This window comes from Osmerus eperlanus, chromosome 19 (genome assembly GCF_963692335.1).
Source record: "Osmerus eperlanus chromosome 19, fOsmEpe2.1, whole genome shotgun sequence".
Lineage (NCBI taxonomy): Eukaryota > Metazoa > Chordata > Actinopteri > Osmeriformes > Osmeridae > Osmerus > Osmerus eperlanus.
Genome location: NC_085036.1, coordinates 6,557,653 through 6,580,693, shown reverse-complemented (window position 1 = coordinate 6,580,693; position 23,041 = coordinate 6,557,653). Strand labels below are relative to the sequence as shown.

At 42.4% G+C, this 23,041-nt stretch overlaps 3 protein-coding genes and 1 long non-coding RNA gene across 4 annotated transcripts; all 4 read left to right on the top strand.

The window, feature by feature from the left end:
- The first annotated feature begins 2 nt into the window (after window positions 1–2).
- Window positions 3–1,836, top strand: LOC134039792 (DNA polymerase theta-like). Its single transcript, XM_062485877.1, has 6 exons — window positions 3–15; window positions 218–329; window positions 485–609; window positions 725–860; window positions 1,182–1,285; window positions 1,460–1,836. Exons 2-6 carry the CDS (start codon window positions 242–244, stop codon window positions 1,571–1,573), a joined length of 567 nt encoding a protein of 188 aa, XP_062341861.1. The 5' UTR covers window positions 3–15; window positions 218–241; the 3' UTR covers window positions 1,574–1,836.
- Window positions 1,837–6,547: 4,711 nt separating this feature from the next.
- Window positions 6,548–7,142, top strand: LOC134039348 (uncharacterized). Its single transcript, XR_009932765.1, has 3 exons — window positions 6,548–6,596; window positions 6,822–6,919; window positions 7,043–7,142. It is a non-coding gene; the product is annotated as an uncharacterized LOC134039348 (long non-coding RNA).
- Window positions 7,143–7,165: 23 nt separating this feature from the next.
- Window positions 7,166–9,286, top strand: LOC134040024 (DNA polymerase theta-like). Its single transcript, XM_062486247.1, has 7 exons — window positions 7,166–7,174; window positions 7,346–7,447; window positions 7,672–7,783; window positions 7,937–8,061; window positions 8,177–8,312; window positions 8,634–8,737; window positions 8,910–9,286. The coding sequence occupies exons 1-7, from the start codon at window positions 7,166–7,168 to the stop codon at window positions 9,021–9,023; spliced, it is 702 nt and encodes a 233-aa protein (XP_062342231.1). The 3' UTR covers window positions 9,024–9,286.
- A 1,883-nt stretch (window positions 9,287–11,169) lies between these two features.
- On the top strand, window positions 11,170–16,719 carry LOC134040023 (DNA polymerase theta-like). Its single transcript, XM_062486246.1, has 15 exons — window positions 11,170–11,196; window positions 11,326–11,436; window positions 11,928–11,978; window positions 12,083–12,313; window positions 12,424–12,702; window positions 12,763–12,876; window positions 13,969–14,054; window positions 14,280–14,377; window positions 14,503–14,585; window positions 14,860–14,961; window positions 15,172–15,283; window positions 15,439–15,563; window positions 15,679–15,814; window positions 16,136–16,239; window positions 16,343–16,719. The coding sequence occupies exons 1-15, from the start codon at window positions 11,170–11,172 to the stop codon at window positions 16,454–16,456; spliced, it is 1,773 nt and encodes a 590-aa protein (XP_062342230.1). The 3' UTR covers window positions 16,457–16,719.
- The last annotated feature ends 6,322 nt before the right edge of the window (window positions 16,720–23,041 follow it).

Genomic DNA, 23,041 nt, shown 5'->3' with positions numbered 1-23,041 from the left:
CAGCAGGCCAAGCAGGTGGGGTGGGGCGAGGGGGGGTGCTATCAAGGCTAGTTGGTCAAGAACAAAAAAAAAAGGGCTGGGTGAGGCTGACTGGCCGATAAACAAACACACACATACTCACTTCATGAAGGTGTGCCACTTACAAATCAGCAAAATCCCGAAGTCACATCATGACAAGTCATTAATGTGTGTTAAACATGTGTGCTAACACACTCAGATTTGCTATGGCATCATCTACGGGATGGGAGCCAAGTCTCTGGGGGAGCAGATGGGCGTGGATGAGAACGATGCTGCCTGTTACATAGAGAGCTTCAAGGCCAGATACACAGGTAGACACTGTCTGTGGGCACATTCTTTTAGCCTTGCAAAACAAAGATGCACCATTCCTGTTTGTTCAACTTGTGTGTTGTGTTCATGATTGGTTAAGAGTATGTTTCTGTGTGTGTGTTTCTCTCTCTCTGTGTGTGTGTGTGTGTCCATCCAGGGATCCAGTCCTTCCTGAGAGACACGGTGAAGAGCTGTGTAAAAAAGGGCTACGTTCAGACACTGCTGGGACGCAGGAGATACCTGCCTGGGATCACAAACGGCAACACCTACGCCAGGGCACATGTATGTGTGTGTGTGTGTGAGGGGGTGAGGGGGTGTGAGGCCCATCTGAAGTGTTATAACACATCTTATCTCTGATGTTTGACTGTAACAGAGTGTGTGTGGTTCTGCCTCTCAGGCAGAGCGCCAGGCGGTGAACACCACTGTTCAGGGTTCAGCTGCTGACATTGTTAAACTGGCCACTGTCAACATCCAGCAGAGACTACAGGAAACCTTCCCTACTGCCCCCCTGTCACATCAACACCCACACTCAGGTAACACACACAGTAGCAAGTAGCTCACAACATTTACAAAAGGTACACATCATGTGACTATTTCAAATATGTCTGTATGAACACAAACACTAATGGCCTTTGCACACATTTGAGTCCGAAATTCGTGTCTGAAATGTTTGCACGTTAAAAAACGTTATGTCAATCACGCTTACACACTACCTCCGAAACATTTAGAGTTTTTTTGACAATTCAAAGCCACCAAATTTTGAGGCTGACGATTACAAAAAAACGCATACGAACATTTTGCACTCAGTGTGAAAAGGCCTTTACTGTGGTACTGATGCGTCAATGGCTGTGCAGACAGGGGCCGTAGCAGGACATGGCCTCGGGTCAGAGGGGCTTACTTCATCCTGCAGCTGCATGACGAGCTGATCTACGAGACCACAGAAGAAGACCTCATTCGGGTATGACACTGAACCCTGAGCTTTAACCCCTGACCTTTAGCACCCTAACTTTGAGCACCCTAACCTTGATAGACAGGCTCAGGCCTTAACCCTTCAAGGCTGCCTACAGTGTGATACAGGACAATACTGTGTAAGGACAGAATTTCAGACATGTTTTTCCTCCATCTCCCTTAGGTGGCTCAAATAGTGAAGAGAGAGATGGAGTCAGCAGTCAAGCTTTATGTGAAGCTCAGAGCCAAAGTCAGGGTGGGACCCAGCTGGGGTGACCTCCAGGACATGGAAATATGAAGGGGGGTTGAAAGTGGCCTTAGACATACTGAAGTAGGACTTGACAGCTTTACACAAGTGTTGCTTTCTGTGTTTTTCTACGTATATTTCTGTGTGATAGTCATTTATTCTCAACAATATACTGAATGGACTGAAATGTTTAACATATTTTAAAGTGTCAAGATAAGTTTTAATCTCTGCTGTTTACGAATGAACTGAATGTAGTAATGCATATGTATATTTTTAATCCTCTAAATTGTGATCCTGTGTAAAAGTTATTTGTCGGGGTAACATTTGATCCCATAATTACATATTAATAATATTGTGTTTGAAACGTACAGTAAATGTAATCCATGAATCTCTGAATGTAACCTCCATACTGTGCTGTATGTTAGGATGATTTGTAAATAAAACAAATATATATGAGCAAAGCATCAACAGTGAGACCTCTTTATTAATATCATTTAATAACTATTGAAGCATCTGGTGCTGGAACACCTCAAATCCATCACGGACCCTCTCCTGGACCCCCCTGCAGTTTGCCTACAGAGCCAACAGGTCTGTACATACAGCTACAATTAAAACACGAACAAGGTGCTTGGACTGGGGCAGCTAGCTGAGCCAGTGGTTAGCTGGTCAGGTCCATGCTGGCATGCACGAAGCAAAAATGTTTTGGAGGGAAACAAGAGCTTGCTTATGAAAAATTATGTCTGTATCTTACTTCGACTCGAATGCCGGAGGAGTTCCCGAACAGACCTACACTGCTACAATTATAGACAGGAAAGAATGTAGTCCCAGCCAAGTATTGCTTTGTATGGATTTCAAAATAAAAGATTTACTAAATGACAACATGTGGCGCAAATGAGCGAAATAACAATAATTGCAGATAATTTATTGGAGTGATTTAAATGATGAGAAATATTGACGTAGGCCTATGTATATTTATATCAATACGTTCCATCTTTATGAAAAATACATCCGAATGCTAGACATAATGACGTACAAAAAAACGTAATAATGTGTTATCTGCATACTTTATTGTAACATTACAGAGCTTGCTCATATTTCTTCTGAACAAGCAGGTGAACAGTACAGCTTTCTCAGGAGATTTTCTCAGTCAGGCTAATCAGCCAATTTTGTGTTTTTGGTGAGTAATTCTTATTTACTTATTAATATTTACTTTGTATAATATTAGTCGTAACATTGTATTTTAATACTTTGTTTAATTCACATTGCCTGGTGAATGTTTGGAACGGACGGGAAAAGGTGGCGTTTGTGTTTTAACAACGTTTCTGTAATTAGTTATTGCTTAGGGAATTGTTCAAATCTGTGAATATATTTCCAACTTTACCTGTTGGCTATATACAACCAATTCATAATGTATCAGTAAGGCAGAGATAATGATATGTAGAGAACCAGCCTTTTATTGCCAAATTGTATTTTAGTGCTGGCTATATTCATAATGAGAGATTATTCTGATTATTTAAAAACTGAAAAAACTGAAAGTAGTGTCATTGTTCATGCTAATCACGTCTTACAGAAAGCACAATCGTAATTACCAAATGATAAATATTGACGTATATTTATTTAAAATGATATATAAATATCTGTATAAAAGTAGCTTATGTCCAAATGCTACACATTATGATGTAGGCTACAACAACGTCATAATGGTGTACATTCATACTTTAATCTAACATTACAGAGCTACATCACATTTCTTCTGAACAAGTGAACGGTAATTACTGTCTAGCTTTTACTGAAGATTTTCTCAAGATAATCAGCCAATTTGGTGCTTTTCGGTGAGTAATTCTTCTTAACACATTAATACTTAGTGTAATCTTACATGTAACGGAATTTAATGCTAAATGTAATCCACACTTCTGTAATGCAGTTAACGTCAATAACATGGGTGTACAACTAAAAACAAATGTCCTCCACATTCAAAATTCTGTACATTTACAGCAAGTTTTGATACATGGTTTTCTTATTGTGCATTGTTATGACAGACCACATCAGTAAAAAGAGACTCAAGACTCAGTCCACAAAAGTAAATCAAACCTCAACAGCATTGCAGTTACTAACATTTTTTTAAAATCTCAATTGCTTCACAGCCAATTACTGTGCGAAAACATTAAGGAGAGGCAGATCGATGGCTGCAACAAACATGCCGAATCCAGACTCTCCCAGTCAGGTCAGCTCCTCTTTAATAACACTTTCCCATATCACTGTTATTGGCCATAGGCTAATGCAGGGGTTTTCAGAGACTAGATTTATGCAAACCGTGCCCTGACTAATTAACGATGTTGATGATTCTCCACAGTCTGACAGAGTGACAGTACTGCTGAAGAGAAGGGATGAGCGTCCTCTTTCCTCCATCAGCTTGTCATACTCGGATGTCACAACTGACTCAGACACGGATGGTGAATCTCAGGTGAGAGAGCTGTACCTGATGCTGACATTGGGTTATATATTGTTTTCTGTAATGGCGAGTAACCATGCTTGGTGAAGACTAACGACGTATCTTTCACAGAGTGATGATCCTCAGTACCATCCTTGGACCAAAAGAAGTGGCAAGGATTCAACCAAGGGGGATGACCTGTCTCTACATTCATTTGATGAGGCAGATTTTCTGGTCAGCTTGTGCATAGTGATAAGTGAAATGGATAAGGTCTTGCATCAACTTACATTTCAATACTTAAACACCAAACATAGTCAAATCCCAGTGACTGTGTCTCTAATGTAGGGAGATGAACATGATGGAATCAGTTCCCGACAGAATGTCAGAGATTCGAAAAATGGGGATGACCTCTCTATTCATTCATTCGATGAGGCCGATTTTCTGGTCAGTTTGTGCATCAAAAGCATCAAGGTACATTACATTTTTGAACATAGACTAACAATATGTTACCATCTGACCCACAGTGTGATGAGGACTGTGACCACAGTGTGAAACCTGTTCAGGACAAACGCCTGGTATGTGTGTGACAAAAGGTCTATGAATTGGCCTGTTTTTCTGTTCAGATTTTCCCCTCTGCCCTGTTCCTGCACATTGTACTTTACTCTTGCTCTCCCTCTAGAATCGTGTTACGGATTGCGAAGTCCAGGACATTCTGTCTCCCTCTGTGAGTGTACGGAAAGAGAACAGAGCCAATCTGCGGAAGAGAGCCAGGCAGGCCCGTGCCGAAAGACACAATTTCTTTAAAATGTTTGAAAAAATCCTGCAAGACCTGGAACGTGACGCAGACATGGAGGAGATCCCGAACACCAAACACGTCAAAGACGTGTCTGCTGTGAAGATCCAGAGACAGGTATCGAATGACACTATCCTGATTAAGTTGGTCGATTGTCATCCTAAAGCGCCTTGGAAAGATCTCAGGTCCCACATGCCAAAAGGTTATATCTTCTCTTGTCTCCCCAGGATCTCTCTGAGATAGAGATCACTTCTGTGGTCCCCCTCTCCATTGAGGATGCCACGGACTCAACCCCTCTGACTCCTCCTACTCCCGAGGTCCTCCTCTTGAACCAGCAGGTCCCCCAGGCTCCTCTCAACTGTGTCACCGTTGGAGTTGTGACTCCTAGCAGGCCTGAGACTCCGCCTGCTGTGGGGTGTTTGCCCCACTCTCGTCTGCCACCAATCACCAACTTGAGCACTGATGCAAAGAAGCTGCTGCAAGGAGGATTGGATGAGCTCCAGCAGGTGGGTCATTATCATCACAGGCAAATATATGATGATATTCACAAGGTGTTCTGTTTTCAGGATATGACGAAGCAGACAACGGGGAAAAAGAAGGCCAAAGCCCAGTCACACATCCAACCACTGACTGTGGAGGAAGATTCCATTAACAACGGGAAGGAGAAGAAAAAGAAAAATGTGGGAAAGAGGTGAGGGCAGATAGCAGAAAGGCTAAATGAAGGGGGTTGTACAATGTGGGTAAAGAGCGCAAGACCCTCATTGTAAGGATGTGAGAATGCATACTGGTATGGCAGATTACATTTGATGTTTTTTCTTATGATTGACAGGTTTCTCCAGTGGCTGTCGCGCAAACTCATATGCGGCTGTTGTTCAGATGTTTAACAAACATCATGCATGCATATTCATGCTCTTTCACTACACTGAGATCATGTAGACATACACACTCCACCCTTACACACACACATTCACTCTCTTTTTCTCTCTCTCTTTCTCTCTCTCTCTCTCTCCCTCCCTCTCTCACACACACACATACACACACATTCACTCTCTTTCTTTCTCTTTCTCTCTCTCTCTCTCTCCCTCTCTTTCACACACATACACTCTCTCTCTCTTTTTCTCTCTCTCTCTATTTCTCACACACACACACACATCTACACACATTCACTCTCTCTCTCTTTCTCTCTTTTTCTCTCTCTTTTTCTCTCTCTTTTTCTCTCTCTTTCTCTCTCTCTCTCTCTCTCTCTTTCACTACACATAGATCATGTAGACATACACACTTATGACCTCATCAGTTACACACCAGAATTTTTTTTTCATATCACAGATGCTTGACTAAATGTTGTTCTCAATAAAGTTATTATTTTGTGTTTCATTTGGTATTGCTTTTTGATGGTTGATGATTATACTGACCTGCTTCACATGGGTTTGCTGTAGTGGAGATGGACTACTAGTGTTTTCTTCTGGGAGTCTGATAAAGGAAAGAATAAAAATGAATGGTCACACATAAAATATACACAGAAAAATTATTACAAATATTGTTACAATGTAAACTTGACAAAATGTGTAGTCCAGAGCCATAGAAAAAATGTCTATGGCTCTGGTGTAGTCTAAACTGGACTATGGGCCGTAGTGGACTTGATGGACAATCTCATATGGCCGTCACCTAGACATTACAGAACCTTAGCAGCGAAAGTTGGATCCCTCTGCATCAAAACACTTCCTGACGTCACAGTTTGGCTTTCACAACGTATGCTGTATCTAGCCAACCAACTTTGAGATCCAGATGGCCACCGTTGTTGGCGAGAGCCCCCCCTCACAAGATGGCCGCCAGGCTGCCACCCGGCCAGGGTACGTGGGGACCACAGGGAGAGACCGAGAGGGTGACCGTAGGGACACAGAGTGCTGGGGTGGATGGGAGGAGAGACCACAGGAAAAGGCATGCTGGAGAGAGGAGCTGAGTCAAAAGGGGCTCTGTGGAGATCTCAGAGAAAAGCACAGAAAAGTCTCCCTCCAGCTGTATGCTCCTAGGGTGACATTCATAATGATGACACGGTGGGTTTGTCCTCCCAGCAGGAGAGGGCGCTCCAGGCTGCCAGCCCCTCCTGCAGGCAGTCCAGAGAAGGATGTCGCCTTCTCCGTCAGCATGAGACACGCCTTCGTACCCTTCTCAGGTTAGGCCACCCCCTCCTTTGGCTTTGCGTGCGCGTGCAGTCAAAATGAGTTTTGATTGGATTCATTGAAGGTGTGTCTCTATCTCTCTACCTCCCTCTATTTCTCTCTCTCTCTCTCTGTAGGAGGGATGATCCTAGCTGCAGATTATTCCCAGTTGGAGCTGCGGGTGCTAGCTCACCTCTCTAAGGACCGGCGCCTCCTACAGGTCAGGAGATACACGCATGCACAAACACAGTCAGACAGGAATGCTGACAGCAAAATGGTCCTCACCTGATGCACTCTCTCTGTCTTTCTCTCTGTTTCCTCTCTCTCTCTCTCTCTCTCTCTCTCTCTCTCTCTCTCTCTCTCTCTCTCTGTCTGTCTGTCTGTCTGTCTCTCTGTCTCTCTCTGTCTCTGTCTCTCTCTGACACGTGTGTCTGAGCCAGGTGCTGAACGGAGGGGTGGATGTTTTCCGCTGCATTGCGGCAGAGTGGAAGAACATAACCCCAGATGCTGTGAAGGACGGCCTCAGACAGCAGGCCAAGCAGGTGGGGTGGGGCGAGGGGGGTGCTATCAAGGCTAGTTGGTCAAGAACAAAAAAAAAAGGGCTGGGTGAGGCTGACTGGCCGATAAACAAACATACTATACTACATACACACATACTCACTTCATGAAGGTGTGCCACTTACAAATCAGCAAAGTCCCGAAATGTGACAAGTCACATCATGACAAGTCATTAATGTGTGTTAAACATGTGTGCTAACACACTCAGATTTGCTATGGCATCATCTACGGGATGGGAGCCAAGTCTCTGGGGGAGCAGATGGGCGTGGATGAGAACGATGCTGCCTGTTACATAGAGAGCTTCAAGGCCAGATACACAGGTAGACACTGTCTGTGGGCACATTCTTTTAGCCTTGCAAAACAAAGATGCACCATTCCTGTTTGTTCAACTTGTGTGTTGTGTTCATGATTGGTTAAGAGTATGTTTCTGTGTGTGTGTTTCTCTCTCTCTGTGTGTGTGTGTGTCCATCCAGGGATCCAGTCCTTCCTGAGAGACACGGTGAAGAGCTGTGTAAAAAAGGGCTACGTTCAGACACTGCTGGGACGCAGGAGATACCTGCCTGGGATCACAAACGGCAACACCTACGCCAGGGCACATGTATGTGTGTGTGTGTGTGAGGGGGTGAGGGGGTGTGAGGCCCATCTGAAGTGTTATAACACATCTTATCTCTGATGTTTGACTGTAACAGAGTGTGTGTGGTTCTGCCTCTCAGGCAGAGCGCCAGGCGGTGAACACCACTGTTCAGGGTTCAGCTGCTGACATTGTTAAACTGGCCACTGTCAACATCCAGCAGAGACTACAGGAAACCTTCCCTACTGCCCCCCTGTCACATCAACACCCACACTCAGGTAACACACACAGTAGCAAGTAGCTCACAACATTTACAAAAGGTACACATCATGTGACTATTTCAAATATGTCTGTATGAACACAAACACTAATGGCCTTTGCACACATTTGAGTCCGAAATTCGTGTCTGAAATGTTTGCACGTTAAAAAACGTTATGTCAATCACGCTTACACACTACCTCCGAAACATTTAGAGTTTTTTTGACAATTCAAAGCCACCAAATTTTGAGGCTGACGATTACAAAAAAACGCATACGAACATTTTGCACTCAGTGTGAAAAGGCCTTTACTGTGGTACTGATGCGTCAATGGCTGTGCAGACAGGGGCCGTAGCAGGACATGGCCTCGGGTCAGAGGGGCTTACTTCATCCTGCAGCTGCATGACGAGCTGATCTACGAGACCACAGAAGAAGACCTCATTCGGGTATGACTGAACCCTGAGCTTTAACCCCTGACCTTTAGCACCCTAACTTTGAGCACCCTAACCTTGATAGACAGGCTCAGGCCTTAACCCTTCAAGGCTGCCTACAGTGTGATACAGGACAATACTGTGTAAGGACAGAATTTCAGACATGTTTTTCCTCCATCTCCCTTAGGTGGCTCAAATAGTGAAGAGAGAGATGGAGTCAGCAGTCAAGCTTTATGTGAAGCTCAGAGCCAAAGTCAGGGTGGGACCCAGCTGGGGTGACCTCCAGGACATGGAAATATGAAGGTGGGTTGAAAGTGGCCTTAGACATACTGAAGTAGGACTTGACAGCTTTACACAAGTGTTGCTTTCTGTGTTTTTCTACGTATATTTCTGTGTGATAGTCATTTATTCTCAACAATATACTGAATGGACTGAAATGTTTAACATATTTTAAAGTGTCAAGATAAGTTTTAATCTCTGCTGTTTACGAATGAACTGAATGTAGTAATGCATATGTATATTTTTAATCCTCTAAATTGTGATCCTGTGTAAAAGTTATTTGTCGGGGTAACATTTGATCCCATATTTACATATTAATAATATTGTGTTTGAAACGTACAGTAAATGTAATCCATGAATCTCTGAATGTAACCTCCATACTGTGCTGTATGTTAGGATGATTTGTAAATAAAACAAATATATATGAGCAAAGCATCAACAGTGAGACCTCTTTATTAATATCATTTAATAACTATTGAAGCATCTGGTGCTGGAACACCTCAAATCCATCACGGACCCTCTCCTGGACCCCCCTGCAGTTTGCCTACAGAGCCAACAGGTCTGTACATACAGCTACAATTAAAACACGAACAAGGTGCTTGGACTGGGGCAGCTAGCTGAGCCAGTGGTTAGCTGGTCAGGTCCATGCTGGCATGCACGAAGCAAAAATGTTTTGGAGGGAAACAAGAGCTTGCTTATGAAAAATTATGTCTGTATCTTACTTCGACTCGAATGCCGGAGGAGTTCCCGAACAGACCTACACTGCTACAATTATAGACAGGAAAGAATGTAGTCCCAGCCAAGTATTGCTTTGTATGGATTTCAAAATAAAAGATTTACTAAATGACAACATGTGGCGCAAATGAGCGAAATAACAATAATTGCAGATAATTTATTGGAGTGATTTAAATGATGAGAAATATTGACGTAGGCCTATGTATATTTATATCAATACGTTCCATCTTTATGAAAAATACATCCGAATGCTAGACATAATGACGTACAAAAAAACGTAATAATGTGTTATCTGCATACTTTATTGTAACATTACAGAGCTTGCTCATATTTCTTCTGAACAAGCAGGTGAACAGTACAGCTTTCTCAGGAGATTTTCTCAGTCAGGCTAATCAGCCAATTTTGTGTTTTTGGTGAGTAATTCTTATTTACTTATTAATATTTACTTTGTATAATATTAGTCGTAACATTGTATTTTAATACTTTGTTTAATTCACATTGCCTGGTGAATGTTTGGAACGGACGGGAAAAGGTGGCGTTTGTGTTTTAACAACGTTTCTGTAATTAGTTATTGCTTAGGGAATTGTTCAAATCTGTGAATATATTTCCAACTTTACCTGTTGGCTATATACAACCAATTCATAATGTATCAGTAAGGCAGAGATAATGATATGTAGAGAACCAGCCTTTTATTGCCAAATTGTATTTTAGTGCTGGCTATATTCATAATGAGAGATTATTCTGATTATTTAAAAACTGAAAAAACTGAAAGTAGTGTCATTGTTCATGCAAATCACGTCTTACAGAAAGCACAATCGTAATTACCAAATGATAAATATTGACGTATATTTATTTAAAATGATATATAAATATCTGTATAAAAGTAGCTTATGTCCAAATGCTACACATTATGATGTAGGCTACAACAACGTCATAATGGTGTACATTCATACTTTAATCTAACATTACAGAGCTACATCACATTTCTTCTGAACAAGTGAACGGTAATTACTGTCTAGCTTTTACTGAAGATTTTCTCAAGATAATCAGCCAATTTGGTGCTTTTCGGTGAGTAATTCTTCTTAACACATTAATACTTAGTGTAATCTTACATGTAACGGAATTTAATGCTAAATGTAATCCACACTTCTGTAATGCAGTTAACGTCAATAACATGGGTGTACAACTAAAAACAAATGTCCTCCACATTCAAAATTCTGTACATTTACAGCAAGTTTTGATACATGGTTTTCTTATTGTGCATTGTTATGACAGACCACATCAGTAAAAAGAGACTCAAGACTCAGTCCACAAAAGTAAATCAAACCTCAACAGCATTGCAGTTACTAACATTTTTTTAAAATCTCAATTGCTTCACAGCCAATTACTGTGCGAAAACATTAAGGAGAGGCAGATCGATGGCTGCAACAAACATGCCGAATCCAGACTCTCCCAGTCAGGTCAGCTCCTCTTTAATAACACTTTCCCATATCACTGTTATTGGCCATAGGCTAATGCAGGGGTTTTCAGAGACTAGATTTATGCAAACCGTGCCCTGACTAATTAACGATGTTGATGATTCTCCACAGTCTGACAGAGTGACAGTACTGCTGAAGAGAAGGGATGAGCGTCCTCTTTCCTCCATCAGCTTGTCATACTCGGATGTCACAACTGACTCAGACACTGATGGTGAATCTCAGGTGAGAGAGCTGTACCTGATGCTGACATTGGGTTATATATTGTTTTCTGTAATGGCGAGTAACCATGCTTGGTGAAGACTAACGACGTATCTTTCACAGAGTGATGATCCTCAGTACCATCCTTGGACCAAAAGAAGTGGCAAGGATTCAACCAAGGGGGATGACCTGTCTCTACATTCATTTGATGAGGCAGATTTTCTGGTCAGCTTGTGCATAGTGATAAGTGAAATGGATAAGGTCTTGCATCAACTTACATTTCAATACTTAAACACCAAACATAGTCAAATCCCAGTGACTGTGTCTCTAATGTAGGGAGATGAACATGATGGAATCAGTTCCCGACAGAATGTCAGAGATTCGAAAAATGGGGATGACCTCTCTATTCATTCATTCGATGAGGCCGATTTTCTGGTCAGTTTGTGCATCAAAAGCATCAAGGTACATTACATTTTTGAACATAGACTAACAATATGTTACCATCTGACCCACAGTGTGATGAGGACTGTGACCACAGTGTGAAACCTGTTCAGGACAAACGCCTGGTATGTGTGTGACAAAAGGTCTATGAATTGGCCTGTTTTTCTGTTCAGATTTTCCCCTCTGCCCTGTTCCTGCACATTGTACTTTACTCTTGCTCTCCCTCTAGAATCGTGTTACGGATTGCGAAGTCCAGGACATTCTGTCTCCCTCTGTGAGTGTACGGAAAGAGAACAGAGCCAATCTGCGGAAGAGAGCCAGGCAGGCCCGTGCCGAAAGACACAATTTCTTTAAAATGTTTGAAAAAATCCTGCAAGACCTGGAACGTGACGCAGACATGGAGGAGATCCCGAACACCAAACACGTCAAAGACGTGTCTGCTGTGAAGATCCAGAGACAGGTATCGAATGACACTATCCTGATTAAGTTGGTCGATTGTCATCCTAAAGCGCCTTGGAAAGATCTCAGGTCCCACATGCCAAAAGGTTATATCTTCTCTTGTCTCCCCAGGATCTCTCTGAGATAGAGATCACTTCTGTGGTCCCCCTCTCCATTGAGGATGCCACGGACTCAACCCCTCTGACTCCTCCTACTCCCGAGGTCCTCCTCTTGAACCAGCAGGTCCCCCAGGCTCCTCTCAACTGTGTCACCGTTGGAGTTGTGACTCCTAGCAGGCCTGAGACTCCGCCTGCTGTGGGGTGTTTGCCCCACTCTCGTCTGCCACCAATCACCAACTTGAGCACTGATGCAAAGAAGCTGCTGCAAGGAGGATTGGATGAGCTCCAGCAGGTGGGTCATTATCATCACAGGCAAATATATGATGATATTCACAAGGTGTTCTGTTTTCAGGATATGACGAAGCAGACAACGGGGAAAAAGAAGGCCAAAGCCCAGTCACACATCCAACCACTGACTGTGGAGGAAGATTCCATTAACAACGGGAAGGAGAAGAAAAAGAAAAATGTGGGAAAGAGGTGAGGGCAGATAGCAGAAAGGCTAAATGAAGGGGGTTGTACAATGTGGGTAAAGAGCGCAAGACCCTCATTGTAAGGATGTGAGAATGCATACTGGTATGGCAGATTACATTTGATGTTTTTTCTTATGATTGACAGGTTTCTCCAGTGGCTGTCGCGCAAACTCATATGCGGCTGTTGTTCAGATGTTTAACAAACATCATGCATGCATATTCATGCTCTTTCACTACACTGAGATCATGTAGACATACACACTCCACCCTTACACACACACATTCACTCTCTTTTTCTCTCTCTCTTTCTCTCTCTCTCTCTCTCCCTCCCTCTCTCACACACACACATACACACACATTCACTCTCTTTCTTTCTCTTTCTCTCTCTCTCTCTCTCTCTCTCTCCCTCTCTTTCACACACATACACTCTCTCTCTCTTTTTCTCTCTCTCTCTATTTCTCACACACACACACACATCTACACACATTCACTCTCTCTCTCTTTCTCTCTTTTTCTCTCTCTTTTTCTCTCTCTTTTTCTCTCTCTTTCTCTCTCTCTCTCTCTCTCTCTTTCACTACACATAGATCATGTAGACATACACACTTATGACCTCATCAGTTACACACCAGAATTTTTTTTTCATATCACAGATGCTTGACTAAATGTTGTTCTCAATAAAGTTATTATTTTGTGTTTCATTTGGTATTGCTTTTTGATGGTTGATGATTATACTGACCTGCTTCACATGGGTTTGCTGTAGTGGAGATGGACTACTAGTGTTTTCTTCTGGGAGTCTGATAAAGGAAAGAATAAAAATGAATGGTCACACATAAAATATACACAGAAAAATTATTACAAATATTGTTACAATGTAAACTTGACAAAATGTGTAGTCCAGAGCCATAGAAAAAATGTCTATGGCTCTGGTGTAGTCTAAACTGGACTATGGGCCGTAGTGGACTTGATGGACAATCTCATATGGCCGTCACCTAGACATTACAGAACCTTAGCAGCGAAAGTTGGATCCCTCTGCATCAAAACACTTCCTGACGTCACAGTTTGGCTTTCACAACGTATGCTGTATCTAGCCAACCAACTTTGAGATCCAGATGGCCACCGTTGTTGGCGAGAGCCCCCCCTCACAAGATGGCCGCCAGGCTGCCACCCGGCCAGGGTACGTGGGGACCACAGGGAGAGACCGAGAGGGTGACCGTAGGGACACAGAGTGCTGGGGTGGATGGGAGGAGAGACCACAGGAAAAGGCATGCTGGAGAGAGGAGCTGAGTCAAAAGGGGCTCTGTGGAGATCTCAGAGAAAAGCACAGAAAAGTCTCCCTCCAGCTGTATGCTCCTAGGGTGACATTCATAATGATGACACGGTGGGTTTGTCCTCCCAGCAGGAGAGGGCGCTCCAGGCTGCCAGCCCCTCCTGCAGGCAGTCCAGAGAAGGATGTCGCCTTCTCCGTCAGCATGAGACACGCCTTCGTACCCTTCTCAGGTTAGGCCACCCCCTCCTTTGGCTTTGCGTGCGCGTGCAGTCAAAATGAGTTTTGATTGGATTCATTGAAGGTGTGTCTCTCTATCTCTCTACCTCCCTCTATTTCTCTCTCTCTCTCTCTGTAGGAGGGATGATCCTAGCTGCAGATTATTCCCAGTTGGAGCTGCGGGTGCTAGCTCACCTCTCTAAGGACCGGCGCCTCCTACAGGTCAGGAGATACACGCATGCACAAACACAGTCAGACAGGAATGCTGACAGCAAAATGGTCCTCACCTGATGCACTCTCTCTGTCTTTCTCTCTGTTTCCTCTCTCTCTCTCTCTCTCTCTCTCTCTCTCTCTCTCTCTCTCTCTCTCTCTCTCTCTCTCTCTCTCTCTCTCTCTCTCTCTCTCTCTCTCTCTCTCTCTCTCTGTCTGTCTGTCTGTCTGTCTGTCTGTCTCTCTGTCTCTCTCTGTCTCTCTCTGACACGTGTGTCTGAGCCAGGTGCTGAACGGAGGGGTGGATGTTTTCCGCTGCATCGCGGCAGAGTGGAAGAACATAACCCCAGATGCTGTGAAGGACGGCCTCAGACAGCAGGCCAAGCAGGTGGGGTGGGGCGAGGGGGGTGCTATCAAGGCTAGTTGGTCAAGAACAAAAAAAAAAGGGCTGGGTGAGGCTGACTGGCCGATAAACAAACACACACATACTCACTTCATGAAGGTGTGCCACTTACAAATCAGCAAAGTCCCGAAATGTGACAAGTCACATCATGACAAGTCATTAATGTGTGTTAAACATGTGTGCTAACACACTCAGATTTGCTATGGCATCATCTACGGGATGGGAGCCAAGTCTCTGGGGGAGCAGATGGGCGTGGATGAGAACGATGCTGCCTGTTACATAGAGAGCTTCAAGGCCAGATACACAGGTAGACACTGTCTGTGGGCACATTCTTTTAGCCTTGCAAAACAAAGATGCACCATTCCTGTTTGTTCAACTTGTGTGTTGTGTTCATGATTGGTTAAGAGTATGTTTCTGTGTGTGTGTTTCTCTCTCTCTGTGTGTGTGTGTGTGTCCATCCAGGGATCCAGTCCTTCCTGAGAGACACGGTGAAGAGCTGTGTAAAAAAGGGCTACGTTCAGACACTGCTGGGACGCAGGAGATACCTGCCTGGGATCACAAACGGCAACACCTACGCCAGGGCACATGTATGTGTGTGTGTGTGTGAGGGGGTGAGGGGGTGTGAGGCCCATCTGAAGTGTTATAACACATCTTATCTCTGATGTTTGACTGTAACAGAGTGTGTGTGGTTCTGCCTCTCAGGCAGAGCGCCAGGCGGTGAACACCACTGTTCAGGGTTCAGCTGCTGACATTGTTAAACTGGCCACTGTCAACATCCAGCAGAGACTACAGGAAACCTTCCCTACTGCCCCCCTGTCACATCAACACCCACACTCAGGTAACACACACAGTAGCAAGTAGCTCACAACATTTACAAAAGGTACACATCATGTGACTATTTCAAATATGTCTGTATGAACACAAACACTAATGGCCTTTGCACACATTTGAGTCCGAAATTCGTGTCTGAAATGTTTGCACGTTAAAAAACGTTATGTCAATCACGCTTACACACTACCTCCGAAACATTTAGAGTTTTTTTGACAATTCAAAGCCACCAAATTTTGAGGCTGACGATTACAAAAAAACGCATACGAACATTTTGCACTCAGTGTGAAAAGGCCTTTACTGTGGTACTGATGCGTCAATGGCTGTGCAGACAGGGGCCGTAGCAGGACATGGCCTCGGGTCAGAGGGGCTTACTTCATCCTGCAGCTGCATGACGAGCTGATCTACGAGACCACAGAAGAAGACCTCATTCGGGTATGACTGAACCCTGAGCTTTAACCCCTGACCTTTAGCACCCTAACTTTGAGCACCCTAACCTTGATAGACAGGCTCTATGTTTTTCCTCCATCTCCCTTAGGTGGCTCAAATAGTGAAGAGAGAGATGGAGTCAGCAGTCAAGCTTTATGTGAAGCTCAGAGCCAAAGTCAGGGTGGGACCCAGCTGGGGTGACCTCCAGGACATGGAAATATGAAGGTGGGTTGAAAGTGGCCTTAGACATACTGAAGTAGGACTTGACAGCTTTACACAAGTGTTGCTTTCTGTGTTTTTCTACGTATATTTCTGTGTGATAGTCATTTATTCTCAACAATATACTGAATGGACTGAAATGTTTAACATATTTTAAAGTGTCAAGATAAGTTTTAATCTCTGCTGTTTACGAATGAACTGAATGTAGTAATGCATATGTATATTTTTAATCCTCTAAATTGTGATCCTGTGTAAAAGTTATTTGTCGGGGTAACATTTGATCCCATAATTACATATTAATAATATTGTGTTTGAAACGTACAGTAAATGTAATCCATGAATCTCTGAATGTAACCTCCATACTGTGCTGTATGTTAGGATGATTTGTAAATAAAACAAATATATATGAGCAAAGCATCAACAGTGAGACCTCTTTATTAATATCATTTAATAACTATTGAAGCATCTGGTGCTGGAACACCTCAAATCCATCACGGACCCTCTCCTGGACCCCCCTGCAGTTTGCCTACAGAGCCAACAGGTCTGTACATACAGCTACAATTAAAACACGAACAAGGTGCTTGGACTGGGGCAGCTAGCTGAGCCAGTGGTTAGCTGGTCAGGTCCATGCTGGCATGCACGAAGCAAAAATGTTTTGGAGGGAAACAAGAGCTTGCTTATGAAAAATAATGTCTGTATCTTACTTCGACTCGAATGCCGGAGGAGTTCCCGAACAGACCTACACTGCTACAATTATAGACAGGAAAGAATGTAGTCCCAGCCAAGTATTGCTTTGTATGGATTTCACTAAATGACAACATGTGGCGCAAATGAGCGAAATAACAATAATTGCAGATAATTTATTGGAGTGATTTAAATGATGAGAAATATTGACGTAGGCCTATGTATATTTATATCAATACGTTCCATCTTTATGAAAAATACATCCGAAAGCTAGACATAATGACGTACAAAAAAACGTAATAATGTGTTATCTGCATACCTTATTGTAACATTACAGAGCTTGCTCATATTTCTTCTGAACAAGCAGGTGAACAGTACAGCTTTCTCAGGAGATTTTCTCAGTCAGGCTAATCAGCCAATTTTGTGTTTTTGGTGAGTAATTCTTATTTACTTATTAATATTTACTTTGTATAATATTAGTCGTAACATTGTATTTTATTACTTTGTCTTATGCCTGGTGAATGTTTGGAACGGTTGGAAAACGTTTGTGTTTTAACAACGTTTCTGTAATTAGTTATTGCTTAGGGAATTGTTCAAATCTGTGAATATATTTCCAACTTTATCTGTCTTGGCTATATACAACCAATTAATAATTTATCAGTTAAGCAGAGATAATAATATGTAGAGAACCAGCCTTTTAGTGCCAAATTGAATTTTAGTGCTGGCTATATTCATAATGGAAACAGTTTTCTATTCTGATTATTTAAAAACTGAAAAAATTGAAAGTAGTACTGTCATTGTTCATGCAATTCACGTTTTACAGAAAACACAATCGGTATGACCAAATGAGGAATATTGACGTATATTTATTTAAAATTATATAGGCTACTGTATAAAATATGTATTATGTCCAAATGCTACACATTATGACGTAGGCTACAGCAACGTAATAATGGTGTACATTCATACTTTAATCTAACATTACAGAGCTACATCACATTTCTTCTGAAAAAGTGAACGGTATTTACTGTCTAGCTTTCTCTGAAGATTTTCTCAAGCTAATCAGCCAATTTCGGTGAGTAATTCTTCTTAACACATTAATACTTAGTGTAATCTTACATGTAACGGAATTTAATGCTAAATGTAATCCACACTTCTGTAATGCAGTTACCGTCAATAACATGGGTGTACAACTAAAAACAAATGTCCTCCACATTCAAAATTCTGTACATTTACAGCAAGTTTTGATACATGGTTTTCTTATTGTGCATTGTTATGACAGACCACATCAGTAAAAAGAGACTCAAGACTCAGTCCACAAAAGTAAATCAAACCTCAACAGCATTGCAGTTACTAACATTTTTTTTAAATCTCAATTGCTTCACAGCCAATTACTGTGCGAAAACATTAAGGAGAGGCAGATTGATGGCTGCAACAAACATGCCGAATCCAGACTCTCCCAGTCAGGTCAGCTCCTCTTTAATAACACTTTCCCATATCACTGTTATTGGCCATAGGCTAATGCAGGGGTTTTCAGAGACTAGATTTATACAAACCGTGCCCTGACTAATTAACGATGTTGATGATTCTCCACAGTCTGACCGAGTGACAGCATTGCTGAAGAGAAGGGATGAGCGTCCTCTTTCCTCCATCAGCTTGTCATACTCGGATGTCACAACTGACTCAGACACTGATGGTGAATCTCAGGTGAGAGAGCTGTACCTGATGCTGACATTGGGTTATATATTGTTTTCTGTAATGGCGAGTAACCATGCTTGGTGAAGACTAACGACGTATCTTTCACAGAGTGATGATCCTCAGTACCATCCTTGGACCAAAAGAAGTGGCAAGGATTCAACCAAGGGGGATGACCTGTCTCTACATTCATTTGATGAGGCAGATTTTCTGGTCAGCTTGTGCATAGTGATAAGTGAAATGGATAAGGTCTTGCATCAACTTACATTTAAATACTTAAACACCAAACATAGTCAAATCCCAGTGACTGAGTCTCTAATGTAGGGAGATGAACATGATGGAATCAGTTCCCGACAGAATGTCAGAGATTCGAAAAATGGGGATGACCTCTCTATTCATTCATTCGATGAGGCCGATTTTCTGGTCAGTTTGTGCATCAAAAGCATCAAGGTACATTACATTTTTGAACATAGACTAACAATATGTTACCATCTGACCCACAGTGTGATGAGGACTGTGACCACAGTGTGAAACCTGTTCAGGACAAACGCCTGGTATGTGTGTGACAAAAGGTCTATGAATTGGCCTGTTTTTCTGTTCAGATTTTCCCCTCTGCCCTGTTCCTGCACATTGTACTTTACTCTTGCTCTCCCTCTAGAATCGTGTTACGGATTGCGAAGTCCAGGACATTCTGTCTCCCTCTGTGAGTGTACGGAAAGAGAACAGAGCCAATCTGCGGAAGAGAGCCAGGCAGGCCCGTGCCGAAAGACACAATTTCTTTAAAATGTTTGAAAAAATCCTGCAAGACCTGGAACGTGACGCAGACATGGAGGAGATCCCGAACACCAAACACGTCAAAGACGTGTCTGCTGTGAAGATCCAGAGACAGGTATCGAATGACACTATCCTGATTAAGTTGGTCGATTGTCATCCTAAAGCGCCTTGGAAAGATCTCAGGTCCCACATGCCAAATGGTTATATCTTTTCTTGTCTCCCCAGGATCTCTCTGAGATAGAGATCACTTCTGTGGTCCCCCTCTCCATTGAGGATGCCACGGACTCAACCCCTCTGACTCCTCCTACTCCCGAGGTCCTCCTCTTGAACCAGCAGGTCCCCCAGGCTCCTCTCAACTGTGTCACCGTTGGAGTTGTGACTCCTAGCAGGCCTGAGACTCCGCCTGCTGTGGGGTGTTTGCCCCACTCTCGTCTGCCACCAATCACCAACTTGAGCACTGATGCAAAGAAGCTGCTGCAAGGAGGATTGGATGAGCTCCAGCAGGTGGGTCATTATCATCACAGGCAAATATATGATGATATTCACAAGGTGTTCTGTTTTCAGGATATGACGAAGCAGACAACGGGGAAAAAGAAGGCCAAAGCCCAGTCACACATCCAACCACTGACTGTGGAGGAAGATTCCATTAACAACGGGAAGGAGAAGAAAAAGAAAAATGTGGGAAAGAGGTGAGGGCAGATAGCAGAAAGGCTAAATGAAGGGGGTCGTACAATGTGGGTAAAGAGCGCAAGACCCTCATTGTAAGGATGTGAGAATGCATACTGGTATGGCAGATTACATTTGATGTTTTTTCTTATGATTGACAGGTTTCTCCAGTGGCTGTCGCGCAAACTCATATGCGGCTGTTGTTCAGATGTTTAACAAACATCATGCATGCATATTCATGCTCTTTCACTACACTGAGATCATGTAGACATACACACTCCACCCTTACACACACACATTCACTCTCTTTTTCTCTCTCTCTTTCTCTCTCTCTCTCTCTCCCTCTCTCACACACACACATACACACACATTCACTCTCTCTCTTTCTCTGTCTCTCTCTCTCTCTCTCCCTCTCTTTCACACACATACACTCTCTCTCTCTTTTTCTCTCTCTCTCTTTCTCACACACACACACACACACACACACACACATCTACACACATTCACTCTCTCTCTCTTTCTCTCTTTTTCTCTCTTTTTCTCTCTCTCTCTCTCTCTCTCTCTCTCTCTCTCTCTCTCTCTCTCTTTCACTACACAGAGATCATGTAGACATACACACTTATGACATCATCAGTTACACACCAGATTTTTTTTCATATCACAGATGCTTGACTAAATGTTGTTCTCAATAAAGTTATCATTTTGTGTTTCATTTGGTATTGCTTTTTGATGGTTGATGATTATACTGACCTGCTTCACATGGGTTTGCTGTAGTGGAGATGGACTACTAGTGTTTTCTTCTGGGAGTCTGATAAAGGAAAGAATAAAAATGAATGGTCACACAAAATATACACATAAAAACTATTACAAATATTGTTACAATGTAAACTTGACTAAATGTGTAGTCCAGAGCCATAGAAAAAATGTCTATGGCTCTGGTGTAGTTTAAACTGGACTATGGGCCGTAGTGGACTTGATGGACAATCTCATATGGCCGTCACCTAGACATTACAGAACCTTAGCAGCGAAAGTTGGATCCCTCTGCATCAAAACACTTCCTGACGTCACAGTTTGGCTCTCACAACGTATGCTGTATCTAGCCAACCAACGTGACCGTGACACATCTCCAATATTATTCAGAGGTTTTATAAGTGGTATACACCTATAAAACAATGACATTTCTTTACAAAGAGGAGCACCCGTTTGAGAATAGGAGGTCAGAGGGAGAGAAAATAAGGAAGAAGTACCCGGACAGGGTGCCAGTAAGTTGTCACAACTAAAGATTGTCGCATACATTTACTTGATGCTAAACCTGCTACCCATGCTAGATGCTCTGAGGTATGTTTGTAAAACGCTGACAGGGCTGTTTTGTTATGAGTCTACATTCATTATAAGGGTGGGAACAGCTCAGTGGCAGAGCATTTGACTACAGATCAAGGTCAAAGGTTCCAAGCCCCCTCTTTGTCTCTTAAGCGTCTGTATATAATATACATTATATATTACTGTATATACTCCACACTTATATTCATATAATATACATTATATATTACTGTATATACTCCACACTTATGTTCATATAATATACATTATATATTACTGTATATACTCCATACTTATATTGTTTTTTTTCTTTTTTGTTGCAGATTCACTTCAGATGTCCGGTCCGTTCTAAGTCGAAACCTCCATCAGCATCGGCTATGGTGATTGGTCAGTTTGAGCTAGCAACTGGCTCCACTTCTTAGAATGCCTTCTCTGCTGGCTGTTGCACACGCCCCTCCCTCCCCTTTCCCCATACAGTCAGTTCTTCATCTCTATGTGAGGCCTTTGAGAATGAGATGAGACTTGGGACCTCAATAGGAAAGGGGAGCAACAAGGAAACCTAAAAACAAGTAGAGAACAGCTTTTTAGTTTTTTTTGTTTTTTGAAAACAAACATTTTTGCCTTATAGTCTTTGGATTCTTGGTCTCAGTCTATATTACCTGTCAACGTTTCAGAAAATGTTTCGTATTCCATTCCTGTCTTCACCTTGTCATCTATTTGCTCAGGTGAAATATCACGTTGAAAGACATTTCTGGGGTTTCAAAGCCACATTATAACAATCAAGTTGAAAATATCCATGTCACAGATGGACTGCTCTCTTTCAATTATTGAGAATGTACAGATTTTTTCAGTTGTCGTAATATGAAATGACATAAATGTCAATTTAAAAAAAAAAAACTTTTCTATTTTCTATTTTCTGGGTGGGTATGGGTAGAATACATGGAGTCTATCAGTGTTTCCAATAAAACGCTGGGTATCATCCTTGTGACAGATCGGTGTTGAGATTGGGCATGGTTTCATTATAAGCAAAAGTCCTAGCATGTCCTGTATTGACATGGTCACCTATCTGTTTAGTAAATATTTTTACCTTGAAGGTAAGACATTTGACATGAGCTCTGGAAGAAATTGAGAGACCGACGCAAGCAAGCACACCCTACAATTTCCCCTGAAATTGTACCCTCTCTAGTTTAAATAGTCATTTTCTCAAAATGTATACATTAAAATTCCTTACAATGAGCATAAGTCTATTAATTGTTAAATATATTCAACATAATCAATTAAAATATACTATAATGTTTTAAATATGGCTAGCTGTGAAACAAGCAAGATTCCAAACTCGTATGAGATTGGTTTACATGCAATTTTCAGGAAGTGAAATAGTTTTGAGGTGGAAATGACCTCAGTTTTCGCGCTTTCCCAACCGTTTCTCTTTTCCAGCATTTCACCTCGG

Bases quoted from the DNA above. Each gene is read 5' to 3' on its own strand.
- LOC134040023 (XM_062486246.1), top strand. From the start codon at position 11,170: ATGCCGAATCCAGACTCTCCCAGTCAG. The intron at 11,979-12,082 runs GTATGTGTGTGA...CTCTCCCTCTAG, and splicing joins CTGTTCAGGACAAACGCCTG to AATCGTGTTACGGATTGCGA. The intron at 14,586-14,859 runs GTCAGGAGATAC...TGTCTGAGCCAG, and splicing joins AGGACCGGCGCCTCCTACAG to GTGCTGAACGGAGGGGTGGA.
- LOC134040024 (XM_062486247.1), top strand. The intron at 7,448-7,671 runs GTGGGGTGGGGC...TAACACACTCAG, and splicing joins TCAGACAGCAGGCCAAGCAG to ATTTGCTATGGCATCATCTA. The intron at 8,062-8,176 runs GTATGTGTGTGT...TCTGCCTCTCAG, and splicing joins ACACCTACGCCAGGGCACAT to GCAGAGCGCCAGGCGGTGAA.
- LOC134039792 (XM_062485877.1), top strand. From the start codon at position 242: ATGGGAGCCAAGTCTCTGGGGGAGCAGATGGGCGTGGATGAGAACGAT. The intron at 330-484 runs GTAGACACTGTC...GTGTCCATCCAG, and splicing joins CTTCAAGGCCAGATACACAG to GGATCCAGTCCTTCCTGAGA. The intron at 861-1,181 runs GTAACACACACA...ATGGCTGTGCAG, and splicing joins ACATCAACACCCACACTCAG to ACAGGGGCCGTAGCAGGACA.